The 26,540-nt window shown below is 48.3% G+C and overlaps 1 protein-coding gene across 1 annotated transcript in view; it reads right to left on the reverse strand.

The window, feature by feature from the left end:
• DPP6 (dipeptidyl peptidase like 6) overlaps nt 1-19,002 on the reverse strand; it is a 616,516-nt gene extending 597,514 nt beyond the window's left edge. Inside the window, exon 1 of the mRNA XM_045564622.1 lies at nt 18,311-19,002. Within this exon, the coding sequence (XP_045420578.1) occupies nt 18,311-18,550 (240 nt within the window). The 5' untranslated portion in view covers nt 18,551-19,002. The remainder of the gene's footprint in view (nt 1-18,310) is intronic.
• Nucleotides 19,003-26,540: the final 7,538 nt, after the last annotated feature.

The raw sequence follows: 26,540 nt of genomic DNA on the forward strand, positions 1-26,540 counted from the left end.
TGAGCTGCACTTCGCTTCCCAGATCGACAGAGCACCCAGCATCTTAGAACAGGACTGGTCAGGAGTCTCTGCAGAATGCAGTGAGCATCTATAGAGAAGAGAATGGCCAGACACTCTGGGTTTGAGGCTTTTGCTGCCATTCTCTGGAGTTCCACGGCACTGACTAACCTGTGCCCATCCGTGTCCTGTTTAATCTGCCCAGCTAAGACGTATCCCTGTTTGACTGTGTATGTTCCAAAGCACATGTGTGATACTTTAGTATCGTACCACTTTTCTTATCCTAGTTATTTTACAGAAAAATCAGTCTCTTCCCTTCCTTCCCAAATTGCTTTTCCCAAAGAATTTAAAAAGTCACCAAGAACAGAAAGTATCCACAAAAGGGCAAAAATGATTGAATAATCGATCCACTGTGTAGATCAGATGAGTCAAAGTTAGTGACAAACCTATTGTTCCTTGAAATTCCAACAAGACACGCAATAACCCTCCAAGATAGTCTTAATCAGAAAGTTACATGCTTTGAGAGAAATGTCAGGATGTCAGTGTTATAAGTTAATTGTGTTCCCCTTTGCAAAAGTATGCTGTCCTAGCCCCCATGACTTCAGAATGTGACCTTATGTGGAAATAGGGTCACTGCAGATGTAATTAGGGACAGAGAGGTCGTACTGGAGCCCAACATGACTGGTGTCCTCAAAAGAAGGGAAGTGACACACAGGGAGAAGCTGGAGGCAGAGACTGGAGTGAGGCTGTCAGAGGCCAAAGAACGCCGGGGCCACCAGGAGCTGGAAGATACCAGAAAGGAGCCTCCCCTGCAAGGTTCCAGGGGCGCAGGGCCCTTCCCACACCTTGATTTTGAACTTCCAGCCTCCAAATTGTGGGACAATAAATCTCTGCTGTTCTAAGTCCCTCAGTTGGTGGCACTTTAGTACAGCGGGCTGGGAAACAGATACTGCAAGAGACACCAGACTCGATAAACCCAGGGATGACGTAAAGTAACCGGAGTAGTCGTGGGAGTCAGAAGCGAAGGTTTCCTTTCCCTGCTGGATGGGGGGACACAGTTTCTGCCCCCGAAACACCATCATCGTGACACACTGAGAAAAAGAAGTGAGAAATCTTGCCATAAATAAATCTACTTAATATTCCGACATTCATTGTGAAATGCTCATTTAAAGCCAGTAAGACAACCTTTAGGAATTCAATATTTCCCCAACTTTTTGATGATGAAATCCTTCCCTTCCTGTACAAGTAGAGAGGCTAAAAGAACAGCCTGGGAAACGCCCCTGTAGTTCCCTCTAAGCTCTGTGTGAACAAGGACCCAACCTCATTTCAAAGGAACTTTAAGGCTAACAGTTAAATATACACACACACACTACTGATGATACAGAGTTAGATGAAATTGGCTTCTTCATAATTGTATTTTTCAGTGAAATTTCATATTCTGCTAGTCAACAGATTTTATTTGAACTCTATGGATGTGAGAACAGGCCAACTGCGGAGCCATAAAGACCAGGAAAAATGCCAGGAGTGGCTGATCGTTCACAACAAGCAGATGTTCTCCGACTTCTCAGTGCTGAAGCAGAACTGCGTCACGAGAGGAAACATGGCAACGTTCATGCCACGAGCAAGGCTCTAAGCTGTTAGGAGACTCTCCAAAAACAGACAGATCATCCCCTGTCACTCTGGCCTGGCTTCGCCGGAATTTGCACCTCGCCCCTTAGTTGAGCTAAGTTAATTAGAGAAGATTTTTCTCCGGCGTTTCCCTAGATGTGCTGCTCCCCTTGAAATATTTTGACGCACGCCTCCTTGGGAATGCCCTTCTCTGCAAATGTCCCTGCTTTGAAGGTGACACTGACTCAGCAATGGGCCCACCGCTGTCCCTGGGTCTTCCCAGAGCACTGCTGAGTCGCCAAGCCCCACCTACTGCACGTCCACTCCTGGGAGGTGAATGGCCACCAGGCAGACTCAGAGCCCACGGTGCACACAGACTTCAGTGTGTTTTAGGTGACACAGGTTGAACGTCGGGTATCAATACCTCACTATGCAGGATACATTTCCTAGGCTTTAACCAACCCATGGGGTCAATTTCAGAGTATTTTGATCCTGCTGATTTCTGAGTTTTTAGAAAATTCTCCAAAGACTCCCTGAATACAAATCTGGTTCCGTTTGTTTTGGGAAAGCCTTCAACTGCCCTCTTTTTTCTCGGTCTCTAATGGGGGCTCGCATTCTCTGGCCCCTTCCCCGGTGAGCTCCCTGGGGTTAGTGAGCCCAGGGGACGGCTGCCCACATCAAAGGAGGGACTCCCTCCGGCACCCAGCCTGTGCTGCCTTCACACCAAGTGGGGGGCTTGGAAACCTGCTGGGTGCTGTGCACTCTGGGTCACAGCGGGGGCCAGGGCAGAGTCCACCCGGAGAAGTCCAGCCTTCCTCACCACCAAGGAGAGCACTAAGGCCAAGGCTTGAGGACACCTGGTCAGTAGCAACACCTCCATTCAAGGGCAGCGCATCGTATGGCTTTGGGCTCCTCACCATGCTGAAATGTGTCTGTCTGAGCGCTCGCAATGACCCTGCAACTCACACTGCTGTGTGTGGGGCAGGGTGTGTAAGGGAGGTGTGTGTGGGTGTGTGTGGGTGTGTAGGGGAGGTGTGTGTGTGGGGTGTGTGTGGGTGTGCAGGGGAGGCATGTGTGGCATGTGTGGGTGTGCAGGGGAGGTGTGTGTGGGGTGTGTGTGTGTAGGGGAGGTGTGTGTGGGTGTGTAGGGGAGGTGTGTATGGCGTGTGTGGGTGTGCAGGGGAGGTGTGTGTGGGGTGTGTGTGTGGGGTGTGTGTGGGTGTGCAGGGGAGGCATGTGTGGCATGTGTGGGTGTGCAGGGGAGGTGTGTGTGGGGTGTGTGTGTGTAGGGGAGGTGTGTGTGGGTGTGTAGGGGAGGTGTGTATGGCGTGTGTGGGTGTGCAGGGGAGGTGTGTGTGGGGTGTGTGTGTGGGTGTGCAGGGGAGGTGTGTGTGGGGTGTGGGTGTGTGGCTTGTGTGGATGGTGTATGTGCATGTCGTGAGTGTGAGGAGGTGCCCTGGAAAAGCTAGATCTGACTAGATAATCCTTTGGAGAGTGGATGAAAATTATTAATTAGCTTCTCAGACTGTTCTGGGAGAGGAAACGTCACTGGCATGCTGCTGCCTAATCTCTAAACGTCTCCTGTTCCTTTCACCCAGTAAGTTCCCGGGCAACAGGATGAGCCACCCTGTGACCTGAAGGTGTCGCTACTGACCAGGTGTCCGGGAGCCCTTGGGTGAGCACATTTCCCAGCCCTGGGCAGCAGGAGCCCCTTCAGTGCACCTGCGTGTTCCTGGGGATCCCTGCCGCACAGCAGGCCTCCGTCTGCCGGGTTCCGGGTTCCGAGGGACTGGATGAAGAGACTTCTGGAATGTGTTAAGCAAAAAGAAAAGTTGCCACAGTAACTGTTAATGAGACGTAGGTAACTAAAAGCCAGGAATTATAAGTGATTATAATAAAGTGAAATTTTACAAGAAACATAATGAAAAGTAGGTTTGAGATTTTTACTTAGAACACTCTCTGGGTTTTTTTTTTTTTTTGGTCTTTTTTTATTTTTAACTACTGTAATCAAATCCATATCTGGGCAATTTTACACTCTGTTTCCCTAAATAGCTCCACCAATTCCACATTTTTTTCGCTCTGTGTCTTACAAGACTGTGCTTACCAACGTGCCCTGTTGTGATGAATCCTCGAGTGAATCACCTGCATTTGTGTTTTCCTTTACCAAACACCCTTGGTCCTTGGTGACATTTCCAATAGGCTTCAGCTGGACCTGTTCTGACCACAGCTGGAGAAAAGTTATTTACTGAGCACCTACACTGTGTAATATTTCAAATTTTCGGTCATAAGATGGGGACCCAAAGAAAAGTAATATTTTTAAACAAGGTTTTCTAGTTTAATTTTAAGGCATCACACTTCAGAAGAGCTCAGTGAACAACCTTAGTGACCGTGTCTGTGTCCTCCGTTGTGTGACAGGGTCGGAGGACGGAAGCAGGGTCACCCTGACTCCTTCCTCGGTTCTCCTCCCGGGAGGGTGGCCAGACTCAGCACCTTGCTTCAAACCTCCAGTTCGAGCTGCTGTAGGAAGTTCCATGGACTGGGTGGTTTATGAGCAACAGAAACTTATTTCTTGCAGTCATGGAGGCCAACAGTGTGAGGCCAGGGTGCCGGCATGTTCGGGTTCTGGGAGGGCCGGGCCTCTTCTGGGTTGCAGAAGGCCAATGTCCACTTATATTCTCACAAGGCAGGAAAAGAGCTGGACAGCTCTCTGGGGTCTTTTATAAGGGCACTGATCCCACGGGTGAGGGCCCCACCCTCATGAACGAAATCCCCTCCCCAAGGCCCCACCCCCACATCCCACCACGCTGGGGGTTGGGGTGTCAATGCACGGGTGGGGGAGGGGTAACACACGCAGTCCCCGGGTTCTGCACTCTGCACTGTTTCCTGATGAGTCCTCAGCAGGGCTGGGGTGGGCAGGACGCCTTGTCAAAGGGCCTTTGACTGGCACACGGGCTCCGCCTAAAGCCACATCACCCACCTTCCAGCTTTCTCATATAACCCGACCTCTCAGTTAACCACATACTGGGATTATGGTTAATTGTAAATACACGGGCTGCTGGTTAAAGTGTCAGCGCACATGTGACCACTGGGGGTTTCCCGCGTTCCCCTCTGCTCTGCACGTCCAGCCCGAGCCGGCTCCGCCCTGAGGCCCCCCACCCCCACCCCCACCCCCACCCCCAGTCCTCCAGCCTTTCCGGCAAGAGCAGCTGGATCCCGCTGCGGGGATTTTACGGTGCTACTGCACTAACTTGTGGCAGGCCTGGCGCAGTTCGAAGTGTTCTACGTGTGTCAGCTCAGTCTTCACAATAAGCCAATGACAAAGATACTACAATTATTTTCCTTATTTTATAAATAAATGTGGAAGCTGAAGGCCCCAAACCGTTAAGTAATGTTTTAAGGCTAAAACACTAGAGAATGGTAGACAGAGTCAGTATTCGGGGCCAGGCAGCCCAACGTCTGTGCTTCCTGTCCATCAGCACGGAACGTGTCAGCCAGGCCTTGGCGGCGGCCGTGACACAGCGACCAGAGCTGTTTGTGTCACCGTGCGCGAGGGGCGGCCTGGCCGAATCCCGCGTGCTACGGCCTCACAGACTGCAACCAGAGCGTCTCGCCACACCACCCAGCTGGGTACCTGTGAGTCTACCGAATAACTTGGCTGCTACTCCGAGAGACCGCCCTTAATGCCAAAATCCCACTTTTCATTTGAAATTGGATGTACAAGTACAGTATTTAGAAAGCACGATTGCTTCAAGGAGGCCCCAAGTTCCGCTGGCGCCGTCTCCCCCCGCGCGTCTCCCCCCGGCACCCGACTCTGAGCAGCAGTCTGAAGTTCACGGCTCCAAACCGAGGCCTGGGCTTGGGCTGCGTGAGCCGGTTGGAGGCGGTGCTCACCGGTCTACCCCGCACTGCGGGGATCCGTTCTCACGCAGAGACGTCTCACCATCCCGCTGCCCTGGGAAAAATTCGAATAGTGCCGAATCCCACCGGCTCCCAGGTCACCTGTACCTGCTTCTGCTTGCTCGGCCCTGCCGTCCCTGTGAAGTTTGCCCCTTCAGACCCGGCCCCAAACACACAGTGTCCTCATGCCTCATCTGCAGCCCCTACTCCGCCCAGCAAAACCTCCTTTCAGGCCATTTGTTTGGAGTCCCTGTGACTCACAAAGTGAGAGGTTGAACGTGGTGGCCATGGGGTGACCCTGAAATCCCACCACCCTGACCACCTGCAGCCCCTGCCCAGGCCTTTCCGTTGGAGACATAAAAGGAAGGGTGGGTGGGGGCCCGGCTGCAGAGCCCCCGCCCAGGCTGCTCCGTCCAGGGCTGGCAGCTCCACAGGGCCCGCGGGCTCACTAGGTCCTCTCAGGTGGACACAGCCAGCCCTGGACGTCTGCCAGCTGTGTGTGGTGGCTTTTCACACGCACTGTTGGTCCCTCTCTCTCCCCAGACTTGGACAGGACGCCGAGCTTTGGAACTCGGACACGTTAAAACTGCCATTCTTGGTATGACAGCAGGAACCGCAGCTCTCAGTCTTTTGGTGTGAAGCATTTGAGGCACTCTGGCTACTTAAACCCCGTGGTCAGGGAGCCGATCGCCCACGGCCGCACAGCTCCTTATTGTCGGCCGTGTCATCTTTATCTGACTGTGCGCACTTTGGCACCATCCGACAACCCCAGCACCGCACGTGCTTGCTAGTGTCTCTTTAGAGGAAGGACGCAGCCGCCTGCAGGTATCTGACTACCTGCTCAACGTGCTGCCCTGACATCCCCACAGTCAAACCGGAGGGTGTGGTCCCCTCCGCCAGGGCTGTTAGAACAGTTCCGTGCAGTTCAGTGTGGATATAAAAGCGGCTGAAATAGAGATTTGCATTCCAACCCTGTTTGGCAACAGAAACAGAAACTGCAAATCTTTACTTGGCATATTTTGTGTACAGAGACTTGAATCAAAGGGTGTCACTTCAGCCTTGACACAGCCTCAGGAGGCAAGTTCCCCAGGTCGTCTGTGCAGGAGCAGGGCTAGGTAAGGGCTTCAGTGCCGTTCCAAGGCCTTTCTAAGTGCCAGGCAGTGCTGACTGTATTATCATAAAAATGTACGCTGTAGATAGCTACAGAGCCTCAGGCAGTTTCGAATAAATGACAGAATCCAAGAACATTTTTTCTGGCAGAGACTGTGCATTTTGGTCTGGGAACATTAGTTTTCCTCTAATGATATACAGTTCAAAATACTCTCAGATTTGACTTCCTACCTGACAGATAAAGAAATGATCACAGTATCATGGGAAAAAGAAGCTGTGATCTTTTTCTTTCAGTTAAACTGAGAATTAGGTAAATGCAAATATCCAATCAAAAACAACTTGTCACATTGCTATACTTAGAGAAATCTCTTCTCAAAGATTTGCATTTTTCCTTATGAGACTTTCTTTTCTACAACTCTCTTTCCCTAGGAGCCACTAAAAAGTGTCAACAAAATAGTCACACATAGAAAATTTGTATTTAACTTATACTTTCTTTTAAATTCAGCAAAGAAATGTAAAATATTGCAAAATATCACACATTTTAAGCAGGTCCCACAGATATAAATTCTACTGTTTCCCTAATATCGACTTTATCAGCTGGACGATGCTCCGAAGCTGACAGTCAGGAAGGGCCTGTCCACAGCCAGGCAACAGGGAAACCCTGAGGGGGAGAGAGTCGTCCCCAGACTGAAACAGTTCAGAAAGTGGAACTTTGAGCCACACGCAGGGCTCAAAGTTCCACTTTCCGAACTGTTTCAATCTCAACAAATGTTTGGAAAACAGGGTTAAAAGAACTGTGATTATATATCACTTAGAAGCGACCCAAGAGTTTTCAGGGAGGAAAACTCAATCATTCATTCAACAAACATTTATTGAGCATTTTGATATGTCAGACTTTGTAGCAGGCACTCGGACAGGTCAGACACAACAGCCAAAGAGCCTTTTATCAGTTCAGCTCTCGAGTGGAAGACAAACATAAAAGTAGCCATAATCAGTATGTTACATGATGTACTGGAAACTATAAATACTACGGTAAGAGACACACCACGGAGAGCAGCGTGGGGAACACCAAGAATCGCAATTCCCAACAGGGCAGGCCGAGCAGGGCAGGGAGCCTGGGCCTCGGGGGAGGAAGCCCGTCGGGTGGAGCAGCTCCAGGGAGAGGAAGTCAGCCCATGTGACCAGGGGACAGCGTGGCGGCCGTGGGCCAGAACAGAGAAGGGGGAGATATGGCCTGACAGATGGGGGGGGGGAGTCATGTCCTGCCTTCACGTCATTGTAGGAGCTCAGGCTTCTGCTGGGAGTGACACCAAGGGCCCCGCACAGCTCTGAGCTGAGGCGCGGCTGGGGCAGGTCACTGGGCAGCGAGGGACCCCAAAGGGCAAACGTCTCTGGTCAGGTCAGAATCCAAGGAAGTGGGGACTAGCCACAGCAAGCACCCTGGATTTGGGCAGGAGCAAGCGAGTCCTGCACAAGGGTGGGAAGAGTTGCTGGGCGTCTGTTAAAGGAGAAACATGATGCTCAGGTATGTGGAAGTGGGGTGGCCAGCACAGAGGGCCAGAACGACCACTCAGGCTGCTGCAGAGACACCAGGATGAGCCCTGGTACATGCTTTGGGCACAACACTGTGCTGCTTCTGGGCTGCGGGTGAACTAAGGAGCAGGTGGAGCTGGGGCCGCGGATCAGAGAGCATCAGGAGGCAGGTGCGGAGCACCAGGCGTCTGCACAGGGGCTCCCCTGTACCTGAGGACACCAAGCCTCGCTGACCGGTATGATCACACTGGAGCCAGAGGACAACAACCGATGGTTTGGCGTTCAGCAAGGCCAGCTGCCCATCACAGTCATTCCTGTTTCTATAGAAACAACGCCCCAGCCTCAAGGGCACCCCCCTCTCCTCTTAACAGACAGCCAGGCACAGGGAAACGCAGAGGCTGGATTTGCTACCCATTCAGAGGGACTAAAAATCCAGAAAGCACGAAGAGAAATACGTGACACCCGTTCCACATACCAAACGAAGACTCGGTGGCAATAGGCAGGATGCTCGTCGGGGAGAAAGAATACTGAGCAAAAGCTAAATATTTCGCTAACGTGTCCTACCGTCTAGACGAAGCCACGTAACCTTCAGTTTCTGACTTGTAAAGAGCCCTGTCTTGAATCCAAACACAAGGAGAGCACCGCACACACAGGTTCAGGGTTGCATTTTCTCCGCGCCAGGACCTCCCCCAGGGAAGCCTCTCAGTGGTCCTCTGCCCCTCTCACTTGCGGGTTCCCAAGTCAAAGGCCCACGACCCTCATTCCCAATGTTCACCTTCATCGCCAACATCCAGGAACCCGGCTCTCCCCCCCACCTCCCCACACGCCCTGAGGACTTGCGCTCGCCTTTCAGGACACTGGTGCTCTCTGGCTTTTTCCCTGCACCCCACAAAACACGTGCCCTAAAGGAAGGAGCTGAGATGCCTGCACCCCAAGGTCCGTTGCCTTTCCAGCACAATTTCCACGTCAGCCTCTCTGAGGCCCGGAGAGCTTTCCGTGGGATGCGGAAGGGAGAAGAACACCCCCCAGGAGTTAGGGAACAGGGCTGTGGCCCTTAGACTGTGAGCAGCGGAGGCGCAGGAAGGAATCGCGCCTGGTCTACACGAATGCTCATCCTGTGCAGCGGTCAGCACAGGTTATGCGGCAGCGAAACAACCCCAGAGACTTACAGGCCCAGGTTTCGATCCTGCTTGTTGAACAGCAGCCACCCTGGGACATTGCTGGTTTCCACGGCAGACGGAAGGAGAGCGCAGCAGGTCACACCCCGGCTCCTGAAGCTTCCACTCAGAAGTGCTGCACTCACTTGCACTCCCGTCTCATCCACCGGCCGATCATACAGCCACACCCCACGCGAAGGGGGCAGAGGAGCAGAGGCATACCTGTACCTGGTACCTGCAGACCCAGAAATACCTCAGAGCCGCACTTGGGACCCCCACACCCACCCACATGAGAGGCCAGCCCTCTCCAAACAGGCAGCTTGAATTCCAGCTTGGAAAAATCTAAACCAAACTGGATTCTCTGCCCTGTTCCTGCACTCACAGCCACTGCTGTCTCCTCTCCACCGTCCACCTAACCGGCACCCTCGCATGAGTTCTAGCCGGGCCTGTGTTTCCTCTGCAGGGAAGTGGCAGCTGGCAGTGCACACTGCGTGTGAGGACACGGGGGGGGACCTGCTGGCAGACGGGTTCAGTTTGGACTCCCCGCAGCACATCCCACTCAGACTGGCTGGGGAGGGCGCGCTGCTGCGAATCGGGAAGGACAGAATGGGCACAGTGAAGCAGACCTAAAAGCCCACCTGGGAGAGTAGCCAGGTATTCTCTAACTTAGCCCAGGTGGCCTGAGGATTGAGTTCACGCCCCCCTCAAATATTCCCGAGACTTGTCGGGGTGGCGAGGGATGTCTGCGGTCCCTGGGCAGCACAAGGGAGGGAAGGAAAGACACAGACCACAGGACTGCCCTACTTCAGGGACAGGGGCCACGGCTGTTCCTCAGAAGCCACGGAGGGGTGACGGTCCCCGCGCAGACGCTACAGAGAACGTAGAGCAAGAGACGCGTCGCCAGTGATTCTCTAATAACTGGGGCTGCTCGCGCAGGGAGGCTGTAAACACCCAAGCACCCTAGAAGTCCAAAAAGAGAGGAAATAATTTCACCTCTCAAGAATTCTATAGCGGTTTCTCACTGTTGTTTTTAATTTTTAGTAATTATTTCATGGGATTTGGCATGAGGCACATTAAGGGTCTGAATACAGTTTGGGAACTTGAGTGTTGTGCAGAAAATGCTCAGGAGACACAGGGACACTGGTCTCCGCAGGGTCCTCCTCCTGTACTTCTGCTCCATCCCTCCCCCTCTCCCTCTCCCGACACAATCCCTCTATTCCTTGTTCTCACAATGAGCCCGTATTCCTTTCCTGTTCTCCTTCTGGTGGATGCCACCTTAAAACAATTATGTGAATGATACATCATGGAGATATATGTATAGTTAGATAGACATGAATATGGATGCTGTAACCAAGAGCCCATTGCTATATGAAAGCTGATGTACTAATTCCAGCAGTTCTGTCTTTAAAGCGAATCTTCCTACTATGGTAAACAATAAAAATTAGAAAGAATTGATTGTTTTTCTTAATTCCAAACTGGGGACAATGCCTCTATCCCCTATCCACTTTTAAAATTTAAACATAGGCATTATGTTAAAATTGACTCCAAATTATCTAAGGTAAAAGCTGATATCAAAATGAAATCTGAACACTATGGCAAATTAAAAATTGAATTTTACCATGACTTTGATAATCTGAAAAACCCTTAGCTTTCTTCTGAATTAAAAAAATGTGTATGTATATGTATGCACGTATATACATTTTTCTTTTCCATTGGGTATATTGCTAGGATAACTTCAACATATTCTAAACGTCTGCAAGTTGTTTATCTACATATGCAGGGCTGAATGGAAGTAAGTTTGTTTGTTTTTAAAGAATGATGACTGTTTCAGGACCTGAGAACCATTCTATTTGGACGTACAGGGATCTCCCTCCTCCTTAGACTCCTAGGCAGCCCCAGTCCCTGCCGCGTGCCCCTCTCCAGCCCCTCCCGCCAGGCCACCAGTGCTCCACACCTCCATGGAGATGCTCCACTCTGGGAAGCGGGGTACTGCTCAATGGCTGCCACCACCTGGAATGCCACCACTTGGACCTCATCATCCTTATGGGCTTCTGGTCTTTCCACAGAATGTGTGGAATGTATGTGTGTGTATCTGTCTATGCATCCATCTATATATGTGTGTATCTTACAATCATGGGGCCAAACTGAACATTCACTGCGCTTAAAGTGGATACTGATGATGCTGGAAAACACAGACAGAAATACACACAGGGAAAAAAGTAAAACTTGAGGAAATGAAGTCAGGATAAAATCCTATACTACTGTGCCAAAATTGTAAGGTTTTTTTTTTTCCCCGCTTTGGCAATTAGCACACTGATTTAGAACCAAAATATTTTAGACTGTTATATTTTAGAATGTTCATATATTTTTTAACTCAGTGATATAATTAATTCCCCAACTCAGTTATGTTTAAACAGAGTACACTGAAAAGAACGCAGGAGTAGGACTGGAAGCTGAAGTTTTCTGAGGTCCAGAAAACGCTAATGATTTGCCTAATATTATTCACATAATTACCTGTAGTCTTCTCATTTGTAAAATCAGATGTTATCTATATAAAAAATTCTACTTCAGATCATTTCATAATGTTATGATCATTTTAAAGATAAATCTTCCATAAGTTGTTAATGAGAAAGGCTGATTTTTTTTTTACATGTATAAAATCAAACCAATGTGCTTGAAATGGAAGCAAATTAGAACACAGTACCTGGGTGCTCAATCCCCTTAACACTAAATTTATTAACCAAAATTTAATTTTAAAAGGATTATAGTGACTATTAGTTTTATAGGCAATGCTCTATGAAAGGGATCAATATAGTATACTGTAGAGGAGCATTTCTCATGCACTTGATTAATGCATTTTTATCATCACAGTAATTAAAAAGAATGGGGTTATATACAATCTGCATGTACATCTTACTCAGCAACTCCTGCCAGTTGCTTGCAAAAATTGAACTCATTAATCATTGTGACCCTAAAGGAGAAAAAGCTTTGGGTAAGAAATAAAAAAAAAAAACAAACAAAAAACTCTATTTTATGAAGGGAAAATTGTCCAAAGCCAACATCTAGAAAAATTCCTGTCTACCCAGTGATACTAGAATATTAATTTCATGTAGGAAAATGAGTTGATTCCATTGTCAAAAATATACATTAATATTATGTTATGCTAATGTCCCAGCTTGCCTTAAATCCACAGGTAACATACACAAGTAAATTGTGGAAAAGTGCACAGCGGCAGCAACAAGCAGCATGCAACGGAAAAGCGGGCTTTCACTCCCGCTTCCAAATCCTATGTTGCTAAGACAGAACTCAAATCCACTGGGAAGATACAGTGTTGCTTTTTCACAAACACATACTTTTTTGGCCAGCTCCAGAGAGCAAAGGCTTGTTAACACATTAAAATGTGTTGGCTATAATTCACAGTTAACACCTGACCCTTCCAAATGAAAAGAAATTAGGTTTACCCTTACTAATTTTTCAAGCTAAAAAGATCAGCTCTGAGTTAAAGTTTTCCTCCTAGCCAAGGTGACTGTGAAGGTGAAGTGAGATCCATGTAGCAGCGCTTTGAAAATCACAAGGTGCAGTGCAGAGGTAAGGTATTTCGGATGCTATATTTGGCTGCAGCCATCACTCAGCTAGCACTGCCTCTTTGTGTTTGTCAGGATGATACTCTCCTGTAACAGACGCGGCTTCCTAATCATGACTGCATTTTCTGTGCTGACTTAGTAAGTAGAATTTTGTATAATTTTGTTATAGATATAATTTCAGCAAATTCTTTATTGGATAGAATTATATTAAAAAGTTAGTGATTATTCACTTCACCGAAGCATTCCCTGTAAGGCTGTTTTAGGTAGTAAACACTTCCTACATGTTAAATTTGTTCTGAAGCACAAAAACTAAACTTTTCAGGAAGACAGCTGTTGTAATCAGCAGGGTGTTATTATATAGTGTTACACGGCCATAAGGGGGCTTCATAGCTACCTAGTGAAATATTTAACGTAACAATAAAGAAAAGACGACATTAAGAGAATGTAATTTGCGCGTGCTTACAAACACTGTACGCTATGCTGAGGTGGAAGGAATGGAAATATTAGTAGCAGAAATAAGAGGATTAGGCTGAAAAGTCCTTTGGAATAAGGAGACATAAAGAGAAGGGGAATGACAAAGTTAGGGATATATTCCACGTGGATATGTTGTCACCACCACAAAAATGATCCTGCAGCTGCTTGACATGTGGTAGGAAAACTTGGAAGAGACATCAAGACCCTCAAGGTCCTTGTCATTCTAGAATTCTCCAATTCTGTAAAACAGACAAGCAAATTATCTGCAGAAGAAACGCTAGATGTATACCAGGATGATAAAGCTATTTTAACAATCTCCTCATGCAGAAGCTACGGAAAGTACTCGGCTCCCTTTGCATAAAGGTAGATAATTTATCTTAAGAAGAAAGCATTCAAGGAAGAGAATAAAATACTGGAGACCAAAACCTTGGAGGGTAGGTTCCTCCACCTTCCTACACAAAGCGGAGGAGGATGAAATTATCTACCAAGCAACTCAAAGGCTAAACTCAGAGGGAGGGGATGGGAATTCACTGAGCAACGTGAAAGGTTCAAGATACAAAAGCACGAGGGGCAGGGTGGCAGTCGCCAACAGCACGGGCTGCAGCAACATCAGGACCAGAGGAATCACACAGGCTGTTCCACAGAATAATGAAGAGGATGTCGATGACGCTTTGCGTGGAGTTCCCCCAGTGAAGACAGTATGGAACGTAAGTCTGCATCCGAGCTAGATGAGGAAAAGACGACTGTTGATAACAAGGGAATCAGTAATAGACTCCTTGCTTGGGAAGTTGGAAAATAAAAGAAGAAAAAGAGGACAGTAGCCAGAGCTGGTAGTAGGAACCAGCGAAGACCATCTTTGTTTCTGTCTGTCTGCGGGAGGGGGGAGGGGGAGCAGCAGCAGCATGCGTTCACGCAGCACTCCCGGCGCCTGGCACTTCACGGCACCCGCTCTATAGGCACCAGTGGTCTGAGCAGCAGGTGACGTTGTCACTTTCCATGCATCCTCAGTAAAAGCCCCCGAGAACCCCGTGATATCCCACAGCCATTTGTAGGTAAGTACGCTAAGTGTTGACCAATTAGTGACCAGAGAAATGGGACCAAGTAGACAGTTGCAAGGCTTAGCCTTTTCCTCATATATTTGGAAAATAATGGGACATTAAAATTTTAAAAAAAAATTTAAAATTGGGACAGAAGAAAATAACATACATAAATGTATCTGTAGAACAAACTATTTAAGAAACCATAAAGTTAATAAATCCCAAGGATACATGAACGGGATGTTGGGATTATACCCATGAAAACTCCAGGTGGAGGGAGAAAAACCGGCCCGATCGCTGGAGACATGCAGGATGACGAGATTGGATCTGTCCGGCTGGCGACTTGGCGGGCAGTGATCTGTCATTCAACCCCTGTTTTAACCAATTTGTTGTTTTAACATCCTGTTGTCATCACATTTGCATTGTGCAGTGTCACCAAAAAGGAAGAAACCAGGGACACACTGTGTGACCCCAAGAAAACCACTGCTCTGACAATAAAGAGGGCCTCTGGAGCCCTTTAAGAAATTGAAAAGATATGTTCAAGCAGGGGCAGGGCAAAGTTTGGTATTTTAAAATTAGTCACAGTTAATTCCAATTGAAAGTTACTAAATTCTATTAAAAGTCATTTCCAGCAACAATTCCTTTAAGAGCCAACTCATTTTTAAACCTACATGATGAATTTTAAATCAAAATGGCTATTGATTCCTCAGAGGAGTTGCCCAAGTAATTGACTTTATATTTAAATAAATCTAAGATTCCTGAGGAAACTGATAAAAAACATACTCTGGCTTTATTTCTAAGTCAGACTTTGCATCTTTAAACTGACCCACCCTAAAGAGGTGTGCAGAGGCCAAGAACTGTATTTTATCTTTCCCTTTCTGGACGGAAGGAGAAGAGGTACAAAGACCTAAGGATTTTAAAGGTACGCCGCTGACGAGCATCTCAGTGACCAAGCCGGGGAAGATATTTCTGCATCTCGGAAAAGTTTTCCCTGGCAAGTCATACAATAACAGTAAAGCCACCAGCCTTCGGAGTGCCACTGCTCAGACAAAAGTGGCGATTTTTGGTGTTGCTTCAGCACCTCAGACAGCTCCCACCCCAGCTGCAGAGCTCCCAACCTGCTTAAGTAGATGCTGAAAACGAAAGCCCTCATTTGCCCTCAGGTTCTTCGGCAATCACAAGATACATATGGTAATATGCAACACTTCCCTAATTAGTTGCGTATCTTCAGCTTTAAATTTGTGCAGCAAAATGATTAGTCAAGATTCTTCAATCTTCACAAGAGCTGATAGATATAAAAACTGCTTTTTAGATAGGTTTTTCTTTAACTAGTATCTCTTAAGCAAATTGAAGCTTTTGTTTCTGGAGGAAAAGTGGTTTGTTTAATTATGCACATCTATCTTTTGGTGAATTTTTGGACATAACTTCTCTATTATAATTTTGGATAACTTTTCTGAGAAAAGTGTATAATTTTTTTTAAATTGATGCTACATTTAGCTGCCTGTCACTGGTTTAACAAATTGACTGCCACACTAGGAAAAAAAAAGCTTTTTTCCCCTGGAGCCACAGTGTTTTATTAAAACAAAATGATCCTTTCTAATTTGTTATTTTTTATTGTTTTCTGTGCGTGAGTTATATGCAACACAATCCATGTTCTTAGAATTAAATTGTCAATATTAACTGTAACAAGTAAGAGTTTCAGGAACCAATTGTAGGGTTTTGCTTCACAAGGACCCAGGCTCAAAACTAGCCTAAGTTAAATACAACTCACATGGCAGTCAATGTGTTAATCATGTATTTTGAACTTAAAGAAAGTATGTGCCATGCATTTTTCCAGATATATACTGATTATGACCAGATATATTAATATATGCACAGATAATGGGTATATATATAATGTATGTATACTACATGAAAACACACTACACCTTCATGCACACACATGCACACACACATTTTGTGTTTTCCAGGAAAAAAATTGATGTCAGGACTTAAATATAAATTAGAGACACAGTTCAGAGCCCTATCAAAAGAAATTACTTGCATATGTTATATCCCCAACTTGTCCTGCAGTACAAAACTTCTGTTTATCTGACAATCAGTTCTAGACATAAGTCGAAATGAAAAAAAGAAAATATATACTCCAAGATTGCTTTTAAAAACAGGCAGAGACCATCTGAAAAACAGTTCTGAAGCTCTTGGCTTTCTTTTCTCCTAGCGACACCTAGAGCCGGTTGAGGAGGAAGTGCAGGTTGCTCTCACTCCTGACATCCACCAGTCAACAGCTTTAAGTCAAATTTGAGGCAAAAAGCACATCTTTTCTGTCTGCACTGTGGCTTCACTGTCTTCCCCAGGACTCTCAGTAGTTTAATCCTCCAGAATCCTTCACCCCCCAAAGCCCCCCAGTGCCCTGAACCAGAGGACTGAATAATCTGTTCATTTCCCTCAGGACTTGGCCCACCAAAGCGAGGGGCCTCTCTTTGGTATCTATTTAACAAGGGGAGTCTGGAACTGGTGCAGGAGGAAACGAGAAAACCTCACACGAGACCTGTGGAAGGCTGTAGGGGTGTGTGTTTGCGTGCCTGTGTACGTGCAAACCACATCTCCCACAAACTTCGGTCATCTCCATTAAAGTCTCCAAACCCTCCCTTCATAACACAAAATGAAAACTGCAGAAACAACAAAACTCACACTTAAGGATTGTCCTGGGGAAAGCACTCAAGGTCCACACCCCCACACCACACTTGCATTAAAGATAAGAAATATCCAACAGTGAAACAGTGTGACCCAAGGCAGTACGTGTTGAATGACCAGGACCCCCTGTTCCGGTGCAGGGAAAGACACTGCCCCGGGTATGTCAGGGTGGACCATCTGAGAGGCTTGGGTGGGAATCCACAACTCTGCTTTAAAAATGCAAGTGGGAAACCACTGAAAGGTACACACAGAGGTTTCCACAACCCAGCACGCCTGCCTGTGTCTATGGGCTGTACCAGACCTGCCTGTCTAAGAGCTTGTCTGGGAAGGTCTCATAGATGCACAGCAGTTTCCTCTCTTGGCAGTGCCACCAGCCCTCCACATCTGCAAGGGATGCATGAGAGGTGGTTGAACTCATCCATCTATGGGGCCCCCACAGATGCCCTGCATGAGTCACACCGGTTACTAGGGCGATATGCAAATCCCACCTTTGGAACCCAGGCTACCAGCCCCGAAGAGTGGGGAACGTGCTCTTGGAGAAGTTTTCTCCTAACGTAGTCTAAGGGAGAGTCGCTAGTCCAAGGCCAGAATCAGCAAAATTATGCTGGGCCCTGGGACAGGAGAGGTTGGGGCTGGACTCAGATGCTTTTACTTTGGTATTTTTTCATAAAAGATAATCACCACCCCTGCCACTGGGGGAGGAAAAGTGTCTGGGAGCAGTAAGAAGAGGAAGCAGAAGCATTTGAGTCTAGGGACAGAGTGGGGGAGGCGAGGAGGGGGACAGTGGACAGATTCCAGGCACAGGTGGAAGGGCAGAAACAGCCTCAGACTTTATCTTCCCTGAGTCTTACAGCGGTTGGGGGAAAAAAAAACCAGGCAGATTCAACTCGTAAACACAGACAGAGCTAATTCTCTCCCTAGGATTCATGGCAGCATGCGCTTAAAAGCAGACATCGTGCATCCAGGGGACGCCAGCAGAGCCGGATCACAGCAGGCGCAGCACCGACACCCTGCTCGCCCCAGCCGCCAACTCCGGGCCGCCGCCGGCCGCAGGGGCCGGTCCGGCCGTGACCGAGATCCGGAGCCGCGGAGCGTTTGCGGGCGCCGGGGAGTGGTGGGGGAGGGGGAGGGTGGCCGTGGACCGCTGGGGTCCCCCAGGCCGACCCGTGCGCTCGCCCCAAGCCCCCACGCCGCCCCCCACCCACCAAGATGCTCTTACGTCCTCCTCATCACAGTCGCTCCGCGCCTGGTACTGGAACCGGGGCCGGCCACCCGCGCCGCCGCCGCTGCCGCGCTCCCGGGGCGCCGCCGCCTGCGCCTGCGGGCCGAGGGGCTTCGCCGCGGCGCCGCCGTCCTCCTCGGGCCCCTGGCCACCCAGGAGGTGGCTGGCCTCCGGGGGCCCCGGGAAGGACCGCGAGGTGTTGATCTTGCCGGTGAACCTCTGGTACAGCGAAGCCATCGGGCACCGCGCGGGCTCTTGCGGTGTCTTTGGGCTTTTTAATATTTTGTCTTCTCCCCTCTCTCTTTCTGTCTCTCGGTTCCCGCTCCCCGCCCCCTCCAGGAAATAAAATGAGAAAGAAAAAAGAAAACAAAAGGCGCTGGGAAGAAGCAACAGAGGAAAGGCAAGCCAGGCGGCCGCCGCTCCCGCGCGCCACTCTCGAGTAGCCGCTGGGCGACTCTGCCTCGCTCAGCTCCTCCGCCCCCTCCCCCGGCGGCTCGGAGAAGCCAGGGGTCTGGGTGTGTTTTCTCTCTTATCGGTTTTATTTTATTTATTTATTTATTTTGTAACTCCTTGCCACGGCCACCTACGGCCTAATCGGAGACCGAAGCAAGGAAAAACCCAAAAGACATAAAGGGAGGGAAATGCCCAGGCCCCGGAATTTGGCACCACCTAGAGACCAGCGAACATTCGGAGCCGTCTCCGCGCTCCCCCGCCCCCGGCCCTCTGGCTCCTGCCCCGCCCCCAGCCCTGTCCTCTCGCGGGTGCTGGCGCCTGGGTGGCCCGGCCGGCGGCCCGCAGGGTGCAGGCGTCCGGAGTCCCGGCGCGCGTGGGGAGGGTCGGGGGCGCGCGAAAAGGGTGCAGGGCCGGAGGCTGGGGGCCACGCAGGTGCTGGGTGCGGGATGGGTGCGGGATGGGTACGGGGGCGAGGGGTGGGTGCGCTGTGGGGGAGCTCCCGGCCCGCCGAAGGTCGCGTGCCACCGTGCGCGGAGACGTAAATGGGACGGGGAGGCCGGGGCAGGGCAGAGGGCGCGCAGTCCCCGGGGTGCCCCTCCGAGGGGCTCCCTCGGGTTTTTCTATCAGCTTTTCTTCCCTAACTTGAAACAACAACAGCAAAGACCCCCAAGGGCCTAGGGGTGCGCATGGGGGTGAGCGAGCACCAAAAAGGGCCTGGAGGGCAGGGCCCAGGGGACGCCGGTCGCCGGTGAGCCCTCCCTCCTGCCACAGCACGCCTGTCCCCACACCGCTCCCCACGAGGCAAGGGCAAGGCCAGTGGAGGCGGGCGGGGCAGGCCTTGGAGCCTCCCCGCGCATCCCGCCCTGCTCGTGTGCATCGCGGGCTCTGCGCCCATGTCCGTTAAATACAGCCCGGCCGAAGCCTCTGGACGCCAGCAACTTTCCCGGAGCTGGGCCACCTCCCCCGACCCCTCGCTGGGAGGACGCGGGGGCGACACGGCCCCGGCGCCGCGCGCGGGTGGCGGTGACTCGCTCTGCTGCAGTAAGACGTGCTCCAGCGCCGCTGTGCGGAGACCCGCGGCTGTGCGTGGGGCTGGCTCGGGCGTCCCGTCCTCCCTGCGGGCCTGGGTCCTCGGAGGCTCGTCTCGGTCTCTCCGGAGGGCTGGGTGCTCGCCCCCCGCTTCTCGCCCCCCCGCGCAGCCCCTTCCCGCCCCTCCACAGCCCTTCCGGGCCGGGCGGGTGGATCCGGCCCATCCTGGGCCGAACCTCTGGGCTCACACTGCCCCAAGCCGAGAAAGCAGAGACAGGCCCCGCTGGTCCCGAAATCGCGGCATCCCTCGGCCTCCTTAACGCGAGGAGGGGTGGGCGCTGGTGGGGTCTCCTGGGAAGAAACACCGTTCAGGCCCTTCCACACTCCTGCCCGCCCAAGCTCTCAATCCAGCGGGCAGTTTTCAGTTTTAATCAAAATCTATACCACACTCATCCTCTGTTTATTCCACAGTGGTTTGCCCCTACGATGAAGAAACGTAAGTCACGAAAGTCGTCTACACACACCTTTCCTTTACAGCAAATATAAACACAAGTAAAACCAGCAGTGCAGGAGCTGCGGGCGCACTGCCTGGGCGGCACCACACAGCGGCTCGGATGGGGAGGGCGGCCTCTCCCCACTTCCTTTGAGGACAATTATCAGAGCCATAAAACTCAACTTTAAAGGTCATTCCATTTAGATAAATAGAAAACCTTGTTCTCATCCCACTCTGCCACCCAGCTGTGCCTTTGAGAGGAGGAAGCCGCTTTTCCCAACACGACTCCAAATAAAAGCCAGCGCTGTTAGCCGCCGCACCAGGACCCTGACGTGTCACCAAATACAGATTCCATTAGGGTCTTTCTTAGGCAATATACATGCACATATGTGTGGAATATCCACGTATACTTTTACACAGACTAAAAAAATATATATATATATCTTGGACTGATAAATTTTATAGAAAGTATAGAATAGTTTACGTGTCATACGCAATACTTTATAGAGTGTGCGTGTTGACAGTCATAAACTGAATCACAGACGGAGTAATATTGTGGGCTAAGGAGAGCACGTGCCCTCACTTTAAAAAATTACATTCACAAGGGAGTTTGCAGGTACTCAAATTATAATTTGGTCAAAGTTTAAAAATGCTAATTAAATTATTCAGAAAATATGATAAGCAATTTCTATTTCATATTATTCATAAAATAAAAAAACTATGAAACTCATAATAGGGGAAAGAGTTGAGGTAGAAATTTGTGCTGAGAGAAGCAAACCTAAAATCTCAGCAGGAGAGAGGGAGGGTGGTGGCCCGGCACGCAAGAGCAGGCAGGTGCTGGAGGAGGAGGGCAGACCAGCTGGGCAGAGGATGCTCCCCAGGGCCAGCCTAGATTCAGGGCCCCTCCACCAATTCAGAAAGAATTTCGGCTACTTTCTTCTTGCACACTGAGCACAATGTTCCCAGAAACATTTTAAAGAATGTTCTAGACTTTGTATGTCCATGTGTGTCTGTGCATTCACATGCCTAGGTTTGCCTTAAACACGGAGACACAAGCTGCTGCCTATCTTTGCTGTGTAGGGGACTGCAGAGTCCTCAGAGTCTCCAGAGTAAACTGGTTAATATTTCAGAATGAGCGAAGTGGTGCAATTTTAGAGAATGGCAAGCGACGGCATTTTATATTTATGTTGCATAATTAATTCAGTCCTTGCTGCTAATGACCTTTTCAGCATCCCACACATAAAAACATAAGGAGAAAGATATTCTGAAGAGTAGCAAAACTGCCCAATGGACATTTCACTATAGGTGTGGCGTCTCTCAGAGGAAAACGTGTCCGTATTTCCCTCTTCTCAACTCGTCCTTGAACATCTTGAATTATACATATAATTCACTATATTGAAACATATTTTCATTCTTATGTATAAGGCAAGTATGGGGAAATATTTTTGATAAAACCTCATGGACTATTTCATGTGAAGATTTTAATTCTTCAATGCTGCCTAAAACCAAATGCCCATTGACCCATTTTTCTATCTAGTTTCACATGATTACATCTTCCCTATTTATTAAGTAAAGGTGTGAGTGTGTATTTAGTTTCCCTAAAACCAATTTATAAAACAAATATGGTAAGTCACTGGAATTAGGCAGATGCTGCAAAATATGCTGGCTAGTCATTTACAAATGATAGCAAACAGAGCTTTTTGGTCTGTGTGCAAGCTAAGCATTGTAAGAACACCAAAAGAATACTGCGTTTAGCAGCCTAAGCATGATTTTTATTAGCTAAGAGGTTTTATTATTTCTGAGAGAATTGTATCCTGGAGTTCACTTCCCCTTTCTCTGGGCACTGAGGAAGAAGGGCAGAACCACATTTAAGATTTTTATTCTTTTATTTGGAGAAATGAAATGGCCAACTTAGCATACTCTGAAAGAACGTCTTCCCTAAAACACTGGACACTAGTACCTTTTAGATATTATCTCCTTGAACTGATATAAATGGGGAGAAATAAAATATTTGGGTGTCTTGAGAAAATATAGTGCTAAATATATAAATAAAAAGCATATTCTCAACTCTGAAAATCTGTCTCTATCGCTAAAAAATGTTTTGTTTTTGTGTTTGTGTTTTGCAAGATGACTACGAACTAGGAACTGCGCAGTGTGACCTCTTTACAAACTTTCAAACAGCAAATATCTAGCGCACACACACACACACACACACACACACACACACACACAAATTGCTCTTCCAGGCTTTTGAAAAACAGTAAGTATGAATTAATTTTGGGCTTTTCAACTTGACAGTTAAACATTAATATGTTTTAAAGGAAAACATTTATTTTAACCCAATAAAAAGGCTTTCTCTAAGATCCATAATGTTTTAATCTCCCACTAGTACCGTTCTGTGCATTTTAGCACAGCCATCGTGCAATTGCCAGATTCTACCCACGGTTGGAAACACACATGCACTAACTTCGCTGGCGTCATGCACACAAACACAAGTAGTTAATCGGCACAAGAGTTACGTTCGTTGCCAAGTGAACTAAACAAACATTGATCCAACAACATGGCTGGTGCCAGCCTGGTCCAGTGTTCCCTCCTTGGCCCGGAGGACGGTTGGTCACAGCCTTTATGATTGTCCCCTTTGCTCTTCGCCTCCCATCTGCATTTCACCATAATCTACTTCTCCTTCTCTCCAACTGTCACCTTCCTTTCTCCACTTTTGCTTTCTTGTCTTTCCTTCTTGTCCTTTCTCTCAATCAGTATCAAGTAGGCTATAAATTTATTTTTTCTCTAAAAATTCCTTGCTGCTCTCTGAATATTTATCAAACTATACTTTTTACTACCAACATTGCCCCAGAAATTATCCAGACAATCAGTTCTCATCCCACAGGAGGCACAAACTTCTGGTTTGTTCGCATTTTCTGATTACACAACCACAGCTCCCACAGTGCTGTCCATGCCCCCTGGGATTTGGAGAGCGGAGAGTGTGGAAGACAGTCTGCTGTTTGTCCCTGGGGATCACTCGAACATAACCACGTCATTCTCCGAGACGTCTTAGTTCATAGACAAGCTTCACTAGATTAAAAGGGGTATGACTTCCGCTCTAAAATGCCCCTAGAGTGCCTTGCCCTTTCAAACCACTCGCTTCCCGGGGTCTGGTGAATTAAGTTAAATATATTTCCCTTTAATGTTAAAGTGACATTAATGAGCCTCTGCACTTCAGAGCTTTATTTTTTAACCGACAGAGACAATGGCTGTATTCTGGAAAAAGAGAAAGCTTTTATCTGTTCTCTCTGATGACCACTGGCAAGCCTTCTGGAGGACCAAATTCTGGTTGAGGCATGGTCCACTCTAGGACGTAGCGTGCAGGGGCAGCAGTGCTCAGGCCATCCTCGGCGGGCATGTGCATCATGCCACACAGAGGGCTTCTCAGGCTCTGACTGCAAAGCAACAGGGGAATAGACAACAGGGGATAGACAGAAATACGGTCTGTCAAGTGCAGGGTCTTTCCTAGACACTAGGAAAAACAGCTAATACCGATGCATCAAATCCCCCCAGGTAAATTGTCACTCACCTTTAGGCCAATGCAAACAGTTACAGCAAATGGAAAGCCTGACTCCACTAAAAAAAAATGACTGCAGTTGTTATACAAAGAAGGGAAGGTGATTTGGGGAGGATCAAGTGTGAGCTGATGTAATTCACCCTGGAAAGAGGAGGCTGGTCTGCCAGAAACAGCCAAGGAAAGGACGTAGAGCTCAGCACCGTGGGCTCCAGGGCCGAGCGCAGCACATCCCAGTGTGTTCCTGTGTCTCCTTGGCCAGCAACACCACAGCTGTGAGATGCAAGGAGGAGGGAGGGAGGGGACTTCCTTTACAAGCCAAACAGTGGGGAGGAGATGCCTTAGAGAGGCAGGCCAGGGTGGGAGAAGCCAAACTAAACTGCCTCCTGGACATCCACTTAGCTGAATTTGAAAAAGTCTCTTAAAAAATAATTCCCCTCACCGTCTTATCCCATGTCAGAAATTGCAGAAGGCAATTTCCTTGAGTTGAGGTGCTGTCTGGAATAACACCAGTGAAAAACAATTAGTAAACAACCAAAGCCTGAGCGAAAGAGAACAGGCACGCACTGGCCGTGGCGCTGGCTGCAGTGCCTGGCGCAAGCTCCGGGAAGACAGACCAGCCTTTCAGACACGCAGGGGCAGTCTGGGTGGCAGCCGCCTCCGCCAGGCTGAGCACATGACCACACTTCCAAGCTACAAGTTTCTAAGTCCCAAAGATTCATCTTCGAGGTGAGCTGCTATTTCCATGTTCAAAACTGTGAAACACTGGAATGTTGTTCAGCAAATATTCACTCCCCCACCCCCCTGCCGAGAAGTACCCTAACCTGCCCCACTGACCTTGACCACGTGACTGACTTTGGCCAAGGGCAGGTGACGGACACTCACAAGAACAGATGCAGGCAGTGGCTACGCAGGTTCTTGCAGAGCCTGGCCGACCTCTGCCCTCTGATGATCCACTGTGTAAGAACACACACCACAGCCCCAGATATTCAGTAAATATCCGGATGCCTATGATGTGCTGGTTGTTGTGCCATGTTCTGATGAGATCCTGAACCAAAACTTGCCGTCATACAGATTATAGTCAGCACTCCTCAAAGGGAAGCAAGACGGATGCTGTGCACTACCAGGTTGGTAATGCTTTCTTTTGTGAATAGATGCAGTTTCCTCAAGTTCTTGCTCGTTTTGGTACATTCAGAGCACTGCCAGCTTTAGTAGAACTAGCTGGTCACAAATGTGTTGCTAACAAAGCCCAGGTTTTCACTGCAGGAGCACGACAATCCACTGCCACCGTGGCCTTCAGAGAGTTGCTCCTGCACCAGCAGCATAAGCATCTTCCAGGGACCTGTCAGAAATGCAGGTTCTTGGGCCCCATCCCAGATCCACTGCCTAGAAACCCGGGGCTGGGGCCAGGCCGTCTGTACCTAACACGCCCTGCAGAAGAGTCCAGTCCACACTCGGGTCTGAGAACCACTGCACTAGAATAATGCACGAGAACGATCCTCTTCCCCAAGGTGACCTGAGAGATATCCCAAATGTTTGCTTAGTCTCAGGAAACAGCTTGCACATTTAAAGTATTTAACAAGGATTCTTTGAAAGGTAAGGATTTTTCAAGAATATAAAAGAAGCCCCCTGCCTCATTTAAACGGTAGTTATCTTTGCTAAGACTTTATTCAAAGTCAAAATAGAATGGGGGACAGTTGGTCTTTGCAGGACATTTTCAGTTGCTGTTTCACCCCTCAACTGGTGTTTAAGGCTCGTCTCAGGAAGAAGGTAGTAGCCAAAAGGGGATGTCAAGTCAGAAGCAAAGATATGGTCAAAGCTGAGATACCACCACAGCTGGGGCTGATCTCAGAGACGCTTGGCGTCTTTACCTTAGCAGAGAGCCTTTCCCATCTTGCCAGAACATGCAATTTGGCAGAATTGTGGGGGGTGGGGGAGGGAGATTTACTTTCAAAAATTGATTTCATTAAAAAAAAAAATCCTCAATGCCTCTGGTTTGTACTCATTGCTTTTTTAACGCAATTAAAAAGCCTGCACTTAATTAAAAATCAATGAAGTTAATAAACATTTAAGTTGACAACTGACTTTTATGAACTTAATTTTCTTGAATCTACTCCTTTAAAGCACGTTAAAATCATGTTCTTTACAAAATCCATTTTTTCCCACCATCACTTAAGGTTTCCTCCACATTTCCATGGAACATACCTACAAATTTAAAACTGGGCTGATGCTATTTTAGGTGCCCCAGGAGTTTTTCTTGAATTTTAACACATTCCCTGGAACACATGTGCATGTTCAGTCTTTACAGGTATATGTCAGTGTATAAACAACAGGTCTAACATATGGAGCATGAGACCTAACCTTGAAAAAGAAATACTCCTGGTTCAGTCTGAACGCTCAGAATCTTCACATCCTCCTGAGCAAACGCAAGAGATATCAGTGCAAATCCCTGATTCATGTGTCCATGTGAGCCTGTCGCATATGAGAAGCAGTGGGTGCTCATTAATGAAAACAAATTATATTAGGAGCAATAAAACTGAAAAGAAGCCAAGCATTTGCTTCTTGTGGGTAATTCAATTCACTGTGGACTGTAACTCTATCAGCTCCTCTATACCCATTTCTGAAAAATTTCCTTCTCATAAAGGGGAAAAACAGGTTTGTCTGTACTACTAATTGCATTTCAAATCATAGTAATT

The sequence above is a fragment of the Lemur catta genome, chromosome 11 (genome assembly GCF_020740605.2).
Source record: "Lemur catta isolate mLemCat1 chromosome 11, mLemCat1.pri, whole genome shotgun sequence".
Classification (NCBI taxonomy): domain Eukaryota; kingdom Metazoa; phylum Chordata; class Mammalia; order Primates; family Lemuridae; genus Lemur; species Lemur catta.